Source organism: Phocoena sinus, chromosome 18 (assembly GCF_008692025.1).
Source record: "Phocoena sinus isolate mPhoSin1 chromosome 18, mPhoSin1.pri, whole genome shotgun sequence".
NCBI classification, from domain to species: Eukaryota; Metazoa; Chordata; class Mammalia; order Artiodactyla; family Phocoenidae; genus Phocoena; species Phocoena sinus.
In genome coordinates this window covers 70,224,540-70,238,710 of record NC_045780.1, presented here as the reverse complement: position 1 = coordinate 70,238,710, position 14,171 = coordinate 70,224,540, and the positions used below count along the sequence as shown (strand labels likewise).

Here is a 14,171-nt window from a genome sequence, read left to right as displayed (position 1 = left end):
GCCCCCTTACCTGCACAGGTGCTCCCGTCGTAGGTCTCGCACATCCACTCATGGCACTCGCACAGGGGCCCGAAGTACACGCCGGGCTCGCTCACGTGACAGATGCAGATCCCGCAGTCGCACCGGCCGCGGCCGTGGCACAGAGCGCCCCCTGGGGGCTGCCCGGGCGCCCGGCACCGGCGCTCCGACTCGGCCCGGGAGAGCCGGCACGCGGCGCCCGGGCCGCTTCTGCAGGGGCGACAAACCACAGCAGGGCCACGGTCAAGCCCAGACACTGCCCCTTCTGCTTGGGGCCCACGTTGCCTCCCAGGGTCCACCCAGAACCCAGATCCCAAACGGAGACGTGCAACCCCATGGATAGGACCAACGTTTCTGGGACCCCACGTTTCTCTGGGGACCAAGCTGATACCACCCACGGGCCATCCCTTAAGAAATGACCACGACCCAAAATGTCCAAGTGGTGACCTGCCCACCTGAGAACAGGACCGTCTTCCAGGTGGACTAGGTGATCCGACCCTGCCTCTTGGCGTTTTGCCACTGAATCTTACATGCATATTTAAATACAAATTAACCCAAAGTATGACCCTTGGCTGACTTTTCAGTTCTCTTTAAAAAGTCCCATTGCTAGCTGGTGGCCAGGGGCAGTTATTTTATGAAAAATAAGAGATGAATATATAGAAAGAGCTTTACATGTTATGATAGCATAGTGCCTAATGCATTTTCAAGTTGCAATAAGCGATGCTTATGAACTATACTTGTAAAATGTAAAAGTTTGGTTATTGTGATGTGCCCCAAATTCTCTTTTAAAATGTAATGCAGAATGTAATACAGACCCCATGGAATAACTCTGCCTTATAGGCGGTGAGTACACCCAGGTACACATAGGATGGCAGATAATCCTCCTGATATGTATTGAAATAGGAGGAAATTATATATTCATTTAATGATTGTATTTTTCCAAAGGAAAAGCAAAAGGACAAGGGTAAAGCAATACACAGTGTAGATGTAAGGAAAGGAACAGGTTGAAAAGTTTATCCCGTGTCCAACTTCCTAACTGCTCTTGGCTTAGGGCAGCCGTCCTGAAGCTTGAGTCCTGCCACACAAAGCAGGGCAGGTCTGTCTGAAAGAAAAACAAATCAGGCTTACCTCAGGGATGGCGAGAAGCTTTGAGGAACAGCTGACAGCCCCGCGAAGAGAAGGGAGGACGCCAGCAGCAAGAAGTTCCCGAAGCCTGCGGGACGCATGCTGAGTTTCCCGGCTGCGGAGGCCAGCAGAGCTGCTGCAAGGTGGCGCACACGGAGCCGGGGGTCGGGGAGGTTCGCGGGGGCAGAGGTGCCACCAGCAGATGGCCGGGCAGAAGGACCCACAGACACCCAGGCGTGCAGGTCCGGGGCTCTCCCCGGAGCTGCAAGGGTGTGGATGAGCTGCCTGCTAGGATTTAGGCAGCAGCACTGCTCTGGGCGGGGTGCTGGTACGAAACCCCTCAAGTGGAGAGTCTAGGCAGGGAAGTAATTAGAAACAGTTGTACAAGCAGATGGTTTATTTTGCCATAAAAAAAAAAGAAAAAAAAGTTCCTGTTCACAGATTTGAGAAAATCGTTTCTTTCTTCAAGTGCAGGCCCCAGAAATATTTGACAAGAGGATATTTGGGCTGGCTGATGTGAAAGGGACAGATAAAATAATCCCTGCGATGGGAAGGGGAAGGGGGAAGTTGGTGATGTCAGCAAGAACACTTGCAGAGGGAATTAGTTTCACCACATGCTTTTCAAAAAGATGCACTGTTTGACTCTTTGAGGTATGAGTTGTGAGGGGCAAGCAAAATTGATAGATAGCACTTTTTTGGACTTTTGATCCTTTGTTTTAAATTATGGGTCTCTCGTTTCTTAATCCTTTAAAGAGGGTATCATGCTTCTAGTTGTTTGGGCCAGTAGTTTATCACACCACATTTTTTCTTAACTTGGACAGTTCAAACTGTAGTTGTCCCAAGTTCACCCTATTCTCTGCCATGGATCAAGTATGAGAAAATAAAATGTGTGATTTGTGTCAATGGCACTGAAGAATCATCAGTGTCATTTATGAAGCACATACTGTGTGCCAGTCACTTCATATATTTTATCTCCAATTGTGACAATAACCACATTCGTTTACTCATTAGGCAAACACAGGTTTAGCATCTGTTAGGTACCAGGCTCTGGGCCAGATAGGGAATTAAGGAGACAGGATCCCTGCTCTCGGAATCCACTGGGCTAGCACACATAAAACAAAATCACAAATATAAAAGGAAGGAAGGTTGAAAGTTACTTCTAGCTTAGCTCCAGGCATCTGATCTAATCAAAATGGCATTTGAGCTGAAGGCTGAAGGAGGAATAGAAGTAAGTTGGGTGGAAATGGGGAAGAGGTGGCAGAGAGTGGGGTAGCATTCTTATTCCCATTATAAAGATCAAGAAACTGAGGGCAAAGGATGACCTCTTGCTCAAAGTGACTGATTTGCTCAAATTCACACAGGCAGTTGGGGTTCAGCTGAAAGCTGTGAGCCCTCAAAGCTCCCACATTGTCCCCTCCATTGTGCGGTCATCTGGGAAAGGTGTTGCGGAAGGTTCTAGGGAAGGGAAGAAACATTCTCCCTTTGCTCTAAGAAGACCTTTAGATGCAGTGGATCCTCGTGAAATAGAACCATCCAAGCAGTGGCCCTGGTCTTAAAATCAAGGATCATATAACAGGATGGGATCTCTCCTGTCATTTACCTGAACAGATATAAGGCCACCCCCAACATTTACCAAGAAGGCAAAAGGAGGTCTGAACAGAGCCCACACTTTTTCTCCTGCTTCACCAGACTCCGTCTGTACCAGAAGAGGCTCTGCCTGGGGCACATCCTTAGCCCAGGCAGCTAAGCCTCCTTCAAAGGCTGACCCTTGGTCGACCCTTAGGCCCAAGCGTGTACACGCTGGTGGAGGGATCTGCCATCCGGAGGACAGACTGGGGAGAGGTGTGCAAAGGCCAGAGAGTGGTCTGGGCAGGGAATTCTGGAGTCATGGGTACCCACAGTGTGGTTTAGAAGGAGCCGCAAATGCTCATTGGCAGGTGCCCTGGATCACGTGAGCTACTCATCCTGTAGGGGAGGAGGTATGTCTGGAGAAGAGACAGAGGGAGTCACTAAACCAGTCATTTCCTAAGTGTGATTATCTGTGAATGAGCCGCAGCAGCAGCAGCGCCTGGGGACTTGCTACAAATTAAAGTTCTCAGCCCCACCCCCAGACCTACAGAAGCACCGGTTACATTTTAACAATACTGCTGAGAACACTATTTGCACATCATATTTGGGAAGCTTTGCAAGCCCTGGGGCCCAGGGCTGGGGCCACGGATGCCTGGATCTAAGGATGGTAGCCACACTCACTCCTAGCTCAACTCCTGGCATCCTGTTCCTTCCTGGCCACGTTGTAACTCTGTGAGGACGTAGGAACAGGCTCTCCTGCCAACATCTAAAAACCTTGGTGACTCAGAGAATATGGGAACCATAGAAGGGAAGCATCAATTCCAAAGCCTCACTAGGAATTTGCAATGAAAACATGGAACTTTTAATAAATGAGTCATGTATTACTTTTTGCGTATTTTCTGAGGGGAAAAAAAGAATCGCTGTGGAATAGGGAACTGGTGTTTGAACATTTCTTTCAGGAATTAAAACATTTCTTTTACTCTCCTACAGTGTGCCGTGCAATGAGGGATATTATCACGAGCAGCGCGCAGCTGTGAAGCAGAGATAGTATGTTCTAGGTGACTGAAAGTATTGAAATATTCAGATCATTTTATCACTGCGACTCAGAAATAACATTCCCAGAAAGTTGAAATAGTTATATTGCAGCTGAGTTGGTAACTCAGTAGAAAGTCTAGGATCCACACAAACTCTGGCAAGATAAAAGAAAATAACTTAACATTTTCACTTTTTAGCAAACTTTGATTTAATTTTTTTCTGCCAAAGTACCAAATATCTTGGAAAGACCTACTTTCTTCCCTCTCCTAGTCTGCAGAAAACTGGAGGACACACATCTCTTGAGGGCCAATGTGGAAAGGACCCAATTGCTGTGTGAAAGGTCCTGGGTTTCTCACTGGCCCCAAAGACCCTGTGACAGCTCTGAGGGAAAGGCCTGGGGGGTGTCCTAGTATCTGAAACCAAGCTCAAAGGGATTGAAAACATCTTAATCCTTAAATATAGTTCTGAGTCATCAAGTCACAAACTCATAGAATCTGGGGTTCAAGAGATATTTTAAAGGTCGTCTAGTCCAAAATTAAATTTATTGACAATGTACAGCACCCCTGCCAAATGATTAGGTACTGAGTCTACTCGGTAAGAATGAAAACTAAGGGAAACACACCCTTCCTGAGAGCAGCTCTGAAGTTTTTACCCCTTGGATCCAGATCTGCTCTAAGAGGCCTTTGAAAATAATGTCCTGGTCATGAGCTGCTTAAAATATTTTAAGATGTCTAATATATGTGTTCCCCAGGCCCACCACCTGTCCACATACTCCCCAAATAATTCTACCCTTTTCAAGATATACATCACCATTTCCATCACCTCTTCCTTGTGTATTACACTGTCAAGCCTCCAATAGCCTGGTTTCCTGAGCGTTTTTGCTTTGTCTGGTGTGGATGCTTCTGTAAAGCGTGGCAGGTACCACTGACACCATAAGGTAGGTGTGGTTTAAAGTGCGGGGAACTGCTGTTTGGGAAAATGGGCCTTGTACATGAGGGCAGAGAAAGATCGAAGAAAGGCAGACCATTCCAGATGGCTAAGGGGCAGGTGTCATAAGCAAGGGAACACCCATATGAGGCTTGTCTTGGATGATGCAGAATGAGTAGATCTCCGCACCTGCACACCAATATCTTAAAAGTTTATTCAGAGGCCTTAACGGAGCATATATGGTCCAGATGGTCTTGACGACACGTTGCTCTCTCAAGGCTGCATCCTTCTAAAGGGTTCTCACTGTGGAAAAGTGGACAGAAGGTACATTCCAAGGGCAGAAGAGGAGAGGAGGGGCCTCTGATTTCCGAGGTCCGGCTCACAGGTCAACTGGTGGTCACATCCACACCTCGACCTCTACCAACTGGAAACAGCTGGGTGCTTTCACCATTCTTATTTCATATATTTCTGCTAATAAACTGAAGATCACATTACCTTTTTGACTGTCTCATTACTCCAGTCGTGTGCTTTTACAAGTGTATGTGCCCCAAATAGAAGTCAATATTTATCCTTGTTAAATTTTATTTAGGCTCAGTTCTTTTATCCAGACAGTCAGAATCATTATGGATACAGATTTCATATTTCTCTCACCCTTTCCAAAGTAAATATGATGAGCATGCTTTCTGTATCTTTCTCCAAATAACTGATGAGGTAGTTGAAAAAAAATTAGGCTGAGGACCAAGCTTAGGAGAGACCTTTCTTCAAGACAATAAGAATTCCTTTATCAGCACATTTTGAATATGAAATCTAACCACTTACCAGTGTCCTGAGTTGTATGGAATCAGCCCATGTCTTCATTTTGTTCACAAGAATGTTATGAAAGTTGCCATCAGTTGCCATATTAATCTTAGTTTACCAGGTAAAACTTGGGCTTTTACATGTTTTTGGCAGGGCCTAAAACAGTACCCAATACATATTATATACTCCATACCTATTACATTTCTGTCATGAATAAATTAATTGGAAATGATGCACAATATGAATAATAGATCTAGGAGTCAACAAAGGATGCAGGTGATGTAGAGGATTCTGGATCATCTGCCAGGTGGCATTTGCAAACGTTAGTATCCTCCTGCCATCATGCAGATACAACACGAATCCAAATAAAACCAGATCCTCTTCCTATATTCCCAATTTTTATTAATTATATCATTTTACTGAATTCTTATAGTCTTTATTCTGAGAATTATTTTTGGCTCCTCTCTACAATTTACCTGGATTGTCCAGTAAATCACTGAATCATGTTGATTCCTCCTGCTTCAACATCTTTATTTTTACTTTTATTTTGCACACCATTGCCATAGCCTCCAAACTGGCCTCACTGCATCCAGTCTCAGAGTTTTGTGTCTTTCCTTATCCCACTCCCTAAGAGGTCTTTCTAACATACAGTTTTCATCACATTCACTCCCTGTTGAAAAATATTTAATAGCTCCCCATTGTTTATAGTATAAAGTTCAAATACTCTAGCACTTCATAGAAGACACTTTATGTTTGGTATCCATGGTGGATGTCCCATCCAGATCCCCTCCCCAGGGCTTATGCACCCATCCCCTGGCTGATGGCAGTATCAGCCGCTGATGGCTCACAGCTGCACCCCTTGCTGGAAATTGCCCTAGGCCTCAGGAACAGCCTCCCCTGAGGCTGATCCCTCAGATCCAAGATGGTACCCTAATCCCCACTTGTAACAATATGGACATCCTAACACACCTCCCTTATGGAAATTGTAGAGCTGGATAGCTCCATCATTGTGATTCTCGTCGACAAGGCAGAAAAAGTCTCAAAAATTGAAGACAGCAAGATGTGTGAGATGTGAGGCTGAGCAAGATTTTTCAGAAGTATTTATTGGTTTACTTATTTGTTTATTTATTTACTGTTCCCTTCCTTCTTTCTTCCCTTCCTCTCCCCCTTCTTTCCTTCCCTCTTTTCTTGCTTCCTTCCTTCTTTTCTTCATTCTTCCTCACTCTGACTAAAGCTGCCCTCCAGACCAAGCACCCTTTATTCTGTCTTATTTTTTTGGCAACCCTTCCCAGGATCTAACATTATGATTTTCCTTTGTTCACCTACTGTGTATAATCTACCTCTCCCCGATTAAATACAAGTTCCATGAAAGCAGGGACTTTGGCTCCCTTGTTCTTGGCTGTCACTCCAGTGCCTGGCACAGAGTAGCATCTCAATAAATATTTGCCTAGAGAATGATTAAGTGAATGAATGAATGAATGACTTTTAAAAGTTTGATACACCTTGATTAGATGCAACAATTTGATCTAAAGGATGGTTTTTCAGGTTTAATGGAAGGGAAGAATTAACACACCATTATGAGATAAATTAAGGCAATTAAAATATAAAAATCATCAAGAAAATTATATTTGCCATGAAAAAATCAAGAAAGATAATCTAGAGTCAGGTAATCAACAGCTCTTACTGATCTCTCCATATATGTGCCACACTAATTGTTCAATCACTTAGAGTCAAGTTTGAAGTAAAAAAAAAAAAATCACAATTTCACTCAAAACTCACTTGGATAATATTTGCAGCTAAAAAGAAATGTCCAGGTTTTCAAATAGTAAAAGATACATCAAAGCTTTCAGGAAGGCTAAATATTCTGGGGCAGCAATAAAAATAGGTTTCAATTTCCAACAAAAATAACTTTTCAGCTGGGCCAGAGTTGTGGAATAAAAAGGTGTCTAGTTAACATCTTTTCCAGGCATTACTGCAGAACCAGAAACATTTTTTTTCCTCCCACATAGTAAAAACACCTGGAAATATTAGGCACTTCTGGGATAAGAAATAATCTTTCAGTCTTCTGAATATTTTTACAGTTCTGGTTGACGCGGAAGGGAAATTTTGGGAAAAAAATATAGAAATGGTTTTCACTGACTTCAGGGGAAAAAGATTTATCACTTCAATATTATTTTACCCTGACTAATAGACTGAATTCTTAAAGTCATGCTCAACGGTTAATCAGTTAATAACAACCGGGAAGATAAAATCAGGAGCCCACAAGTGGAGAGAACACTGAACTGTTTGTTCAGAGAAGGGTTTCTGATGCTGGCTCTGCCATCCACTAGCTGCCTGATCTTGGCTGGGTTCCTTAACCTGTTGAATTTCAGGTTCCCAAATGGCGTGGGTGAAGGGAACGTTGGTTTTCCCCAATTCTAAATTTCTGTGATTAGATTTTCTTTGTATATTTGTCCAAAGTCTTCCAATAATAAAGGGGGAATATGAAATATATATATACATACGTGTATATATATATATGTATATAAATATATGTAAGTGAATGTAAACAAATATATATATTCACTTACATATGCACATCTATTAGAGGTGGAAATGATAGAAAGTTGTATTTAGTCTTCTGGTAATGGACATTTATGTAGCTAGTTAAAAAGAAGTTAAAAATATATTTCATTTATGTGTATTTTTATGTGAACTCTGTGCTGGTTGGTGCCTTTCTCACTATGCAGGCTGGTCAGTGACTTAGCCCCTCAGCTTTCTCTTCATCATAACTACTCACGGTTTTTGTGCAGTGTACATCATACACTACCCTGTTTTAAAACTTATATTTATACGACTGTTTCCATTATTTTCAATATTATTCCAACAGGAGAAGGATCCATTCAACATAAATCAGAAAAAAATAAGCAGACTAAAGGCACATTATCTAGGTGAAGAGAGATGCTTGGCAGCCCCTGAGTCAGGGGCCCTGAGTGTGTTTTCTGAGACATTGATAAGCATAATAATAATTGATAGACATTGATAATAATAATAATAAGTGTATAAAAGCTCAGATCAGAGATGAATATTTTCCCACAATAATATGCAACTTATAAACTGAAATTATAGCTATAAAAATACTATGTGGACTTTGATGTAATATGTTTGACTAGGCAGCTTGCAAACATTTTCTTATTGTGATGAAAATTGTCAGCAAACCTTTTTATTTTCATAAACAATGAAGAAATTCAGTTGTACAGAAATTTTATTTGATAGAAGCCTGGTAATCAATCTAGATAAATTACTGTAAATGGGATATGAATTAAATTGCTTTAGGAAAAAGGAGAGGGATTAACTGAGGTCAGTAACTGAAAAGAATAACTGAGTAGCTGAGTAAGAACTGGGATGATAAAGCCAGTTGTGGAAGAGACAGCAGCTCATTATCTTGTCTTTGAGTAACTCACTCGATTTCTTCTCCTTTTCACCTTCTGCTTTCCTCTTGACCTTGGCAACACCCTAAATTTTACTTGCCTTTCAAGCTCTGGTTGAAATGGTCATTCTTTTAGTTAATTTTGCACCTAAATCAGTTGCTTTGGCATTGTAGATTAAAATGAATCTTCACTTTTAACAGTTCTTGAAAACCTAAATATCTTTAATATTGTCCTGATGTGTTGAAAGGATATTTAAAGCAATGGGAAAATTTAGTTCATTGTTTTGTAATTGTCATATTTTAAATTAACTCTCTTCCTAGGACTATTTACAACTGATTGGATATAAGCGTGTTTAGAAAGAGAGATGGCATCTATGTCTTTCAGTTAATGATAAAACTACAAATATATTTAAAAGATATTAATTACATGATTAGTTTTTACTTCTCATTGTGTTCGTTCTTCCAAAGCATTATTGCAATGACTTAAATACCTAAGTTCTTTTTTTTTTTTTTTCTTTTTTGACTCCACCATGCACCATGCAGGATCTTAGTTCCCTGACCAGGGACTGAACCTGCGCCCCGTGCATTGGGAGTGCAGAGTCTTAACCACTGGACCACCAGGGAAGTCCCTTAAATATCTAAGTTCTTTAAGATTGGTGACTTTACAAATAACTGAAAAATCAAGTCCATTCACTTTCATTGAGAACCTATGATGTGTCAACCATTTTCCATGCTATATTTCATCAAATATAAGATTAATTATTATTTTATGCACCACTGAGAAAGAGAAAATGTGGCCAACTAATCTGTGATGTGTTCTTATCAGTTAGATGTTTTATTTTATACTGATTGAAAGAGATCTTTTAGACTTATTTATATATATATATATATATATATATATATATAAAATTATTTTTTTAATGTGAATTTTTGCTCTGGATGCACAGGCCCAGGGGCCATGGCTCACGGGCCCAGCCGCTCCGCGGCATGTGGGATCTTCCCGGACCGGGGCACGAACCTGTGTGCCCTGCATTGGCAGGTGGACTCTCAACCACTGCGCCACCAGGGAAGCCCTATATATTTTATCATATCTCTCTATTCTATAAATCAAAGGGAAAGCACAAGTGAAATAAATTTTCCTTCTAGAGACTACATCAGCTTTCCAGTCAAGGTCATGACTCTTCTCAGGATGACCCATCACTGGCTAGATAAGGCAGTGGTGTGAGAGTCCAGCCATTTCTGCTCAATGTGGTGTCACTATGGGACAATCACTGTGCAAGAGCTGCCCATGGGGCTGGCATGGGGCAATGTCAGGTTGGCATAGCATTCTGATGGTTCCCCCTCCCCAATCTTGCTTCCTCTATTTCCCTTCCCCAGGTGTTACTCCCCCCAGACCTTCTGTATTCCTAATTCCTTCTCAACATTTGCTTCCCAATCTGCAAAATTTTGCTTTTTCATCCACTTAAAATGTCCTCTCTTTCCCTCCATGCAATTAAATCTTCCAGGCTGACTTTAATTCAATGCCTTTCACAAGTCTATTCAGTCTTCTGCAGCCCATGTGGATAATCTTGACAGTCTCAGCTAACGTTGGACTTATAAGTGACAGCTATTTAACTAATTCTCGCATTGTACTATAACTGCCTTATATATGTTGGTTGTAGTTTCTCAGCGCCTTGAAGGTATCTACCATAGGTGGCAGACATTGTTGGTACCCTGCCCAGTTCCCCTCAGTTTCTCAGATTCTGTTGGTATAAGTGGTGCCCCTTTGGTACACTTTCAAAGACCGGCACCCACAGATCTTCAGGGCACTGCCCTCAAACTGTTGGGACCACTTTGTCGATAAGTGCAGAGAGTCAGAAGTGCCTGGATGTTCATTTTTATTGCCTTACCTTCTCCTCTTCCCTCCCCCACTTACCCTCCTGAAGCCATTAACTAACAATCATTAGTCACCCAATGACTGTTGGGTGAAAGCCCAGCAAATTTCCTAGGTTTAGACATCTCTGAGGCGTAAGTTATAATTCAGCATTCCTTTACATAATCATGTTAAAGCCTACTCTCTTGTGAGTCTTATGCCTCAAATCGCTTCTTTTTCCTCTTTCTCTCCTGCTTCCACTTTGATCTACCCTGGGAGCACTTCTTTTAAAATTAATTGTACACACATATTCATCCCAGTGTCTGCTTCTGGGAAATTCAAACTAAGATACCATATCATATATTTTCCGTGTACTACATGTAGCGCCTAATGTTATGTGGGTTATCTTAGTATAAACCACAAGCAATTGCTGCTATTCAACTGTTTATGGCCAGTGAAGACGGTAGTGATCTAATAGTTGTGATCTAACAATTGTTGTTCAATATAGAATGATTGATCAAGAGGTAATTAATTACTTAACTTGGAGAAAAAGATTAGGCTAGATTTAGCAATTGTCTTTGTGAATTAAAAAATTCATACAATAATAATAATAACATATAGGCATATACACAAATACAAAATAAAATTCATGATAAGAAACCATTTTATATCCACTTATAATGGGACAAAGGCAGGAAATAGGCTTAAATTAAGAAGATTTCTGGTGACTATCTGGAAAAACAAATATACTCTTGGATCACTGGAAGGCTTTTAATAACAAGAAAATCGTTGCTGGAGTCTGCAATTTTAGTTAAAAAGATCCATTACATCAATGGCTTAATGTTATATAAACACAACAGCCAGATCATATCTATACTTTTTATTTTGTTATATAGTGTTGTGAAAATTTATAGCTAAAACAATTTTATAAGTTTTTTTCCCTGAAGGTTCTTACACAAGAGAGGCAACAATATTTTTTGTATAATTTAGTTATCATCCTGCCTAGATGTAGATACTGAATCTAATGGCCTCTGCAGGCTTTTTCCAGTCTTACAATGTGAGGATGTTTCAAAAATTAATGAGGGCATACTTATTCAACATCATCCTCTATTTTATTTTCACACTAAAGTAGGAAGCTTCAGTTCCCTGGCAGTTTAGTAATTAGACATTATTACAGCTGTGTTTTGAGATTGCTTTCTGGTAAGGGAATGGAAAATTTTCTGTTCCTAATATAAAAATATTTGACAGCCTCACTAAAAATACCTTTTGCATCAAAGGGAAAATTACTCATACAAAGTGTTTAATCTTGGACAATTAAATTTGTGAACTAATTGGTATTTAGTTAATTCATTAAACAAATATTGATTGAGCACCTTACTGGGTAAAAAAAGTATTAGACAAAGCAAAATAGGGAGGCAAAGGCTTATAAGGTTAAGTTTAAGGGCCTTTAAACAAGTAGACGTGTTTATAAATAATTACCATAAAAGACAGTATGGAAATAAGACTAGGACCAACTTATCCACTGGAAAATATTAATGTAGAATAATACATCAGGTGAATATATTTCTCATACCTTTTAGAAATTTCCCTTGATTACTTGTGCTCTTTAAGGAATAGATGTGTTTTGATAGATTCAAGCTGAAAACATCTCAAAATCAACTTTGCAGGTTACCACTGAGATTAATGAGGTTGAATAGTTTTGGAGAGAAACCACAATGCATATTCTTTAAAGAATCCTTTTATTTACTTGCTATTGTCCAAATGGCTTCATCTTTCTTTCCCCTTGATAATATATTTTCTCATTTCTTTTTTCTCTCTGTAGATATCTTCCATGAGCAAAAGGGCTATTGAATTCAAAGAAACCTGTGTTAGCGCAAGATTCATTGACTTCAGAAAGTAGCATAAATCTGACATTATCTTCTTAAATTCTATTTTTTTTTAAATTTTGGGCCCAAACAGGTGCAATACCTGCAGGAATAATGTGATGTGAAACCAATGAACTTTCACAAGAAGCCTTGCTACTATGGTACTGGGCTTGAAGATATTGTATTATTTGCCAGGATAAACTACAACCTGGAGAAAACCAGATTTCATAGGAATTACCTTCACTCATGCAACTAAACAAGGCTAGGAAAAAATATGCATTTCTTATAATAAATTCATAATCAATAATTTCAAATGGGTCCTTAAGATTACCAGTAATCATGTTCCCTAGTGCAGCCACTCCCCCACTGTCCTAGTTGACAATTTTCCAACTTATTTTTCCTTCAAACCTCCAACACATCCTTCCTCAATCCTTGCCCTCAATTGATGAGTTTCTTCCTCTTTCACTGAAATAAAAAATAAAATCAATTAGAAGATAATTTCCACAAGCTCATGCCATCCAATTCCCCACCTCCCTGCATTTAGGACCTGACACTCTACGCTCTTTCCTGTTAGTATGAATGAATGTATGAATCATCTGTGCTTCTTGGTCAGGCCAGCCATCCTTTGTCTAGTGAAGTTCAACCCTCTCTTCTACTCAGGGACATGCTTTACTTATCATCTTCTTGCATCACCAAGTTTTCCCTATCCACTGCATTAGCAAAAAATGTATTGTTATGTCTCCCATCTTTAAAAGAATAATGATTGTCTTTTCTCCGCTTCCTCTTTCAGCTCCCACACCATTCATTTCTCTCCAAATGTTTACAGCATAACTCTTTGAAGGAATTGTCTATATATAACTTCTGCATTCTCAACTCCCTGGCCTCGAAATGATTGTGTGTCCATTTTGTGTTGTGAAGAATATTTCCATATGGTTTCATTTGTTTAAAACTTAGCTTTTTATATAGTTGGTCTTTCTAAAATCTTCAGAAAAATATATTCCACACGGTTCTGTATTTCATGAAATGCTAATTATTTTAAAATTTCCTCTAAATAATAAAAAGTGCTAACACTGGCCCAATGTGAATAGATTGTGCAAGGGTTTTTTTTTTCTTTTTTTAAATGATAAGTTAATTAAATATGCAGAGCTAGAGATTTTATTTTAAAAATGTGTGTATGTGATTTTACTCCCATCTCTTGGACTATAATTTTGTAATAGGGAATTGTTCTTCGGTTTGGGGTTCTGATTTCTCTTCTAGAGGAAGTTTCATTCAGTTTTCTCTCTCCCTGTATTTATGTGCTTGTGTGTGTATGATGCGTGTGAAGACAGGACCACACATAAGCACTAAATCACTGTCAAGGATTCTTGGTGGGTTTAATATCTGACTACAAAGCAAGATGCCGGCGCCTGAGTAAACTTTTCAACAAATGCAGCTGAGAGGATAATGTCCCCTGGGTCTGAGCAGGCTGCTCAAATTTCCAAGATTTCCCCAAACCTGCTCCGCAGGGAGTCCCAGGAAACATCACGTGCAGCTTACTGTCCGGGTATCCTTACAGCGCCTGGAGCTGACCACT

The 14,171-nt window shown here is 40.4% G+C and overlaps 1 protein-coding gene across 9 annotated transcripts in view; it reads right to left on the bottom strand.

The window, feature by feature from the left end:
* The window catches only part of ITGBL1 (integrin subunit beta like 1), a 242,080-nt gene extending 240,389 nt beyond the window's left edge, over positions 1-1,691 (bottom strand). For 5 of the 9 annotated variants that reach the window (XR_004346683.1, XR_004346684.1, XM_032611342.1 and 2 more), the window contains exons 1-2: positions 1,147-1,591; positions 11-228 (exon numbers count right to left, since the gene is read on the bottom strand). Coding sequence is in view for 6 of the 9 variants with exons in the window: in XM_032611342.1 (XP_032467233.1) it covers positions 11-228; positions 1,147-1,244 (316 nt within the window). In the remaining 3 variants the exon portion in view is untranslated. Of the gene's footprint in view, positions 1-10; positions 229-1,146 lie in introns of those variants that run through there. The other 4 variants (XM_032611345.1, XM_032611340.1, XM_032611343.1 and 1 more) reach the window with 4 other exon arrangements.
* Positions 1,692-14,171: the final 12,480 nt, after the last annotated feature.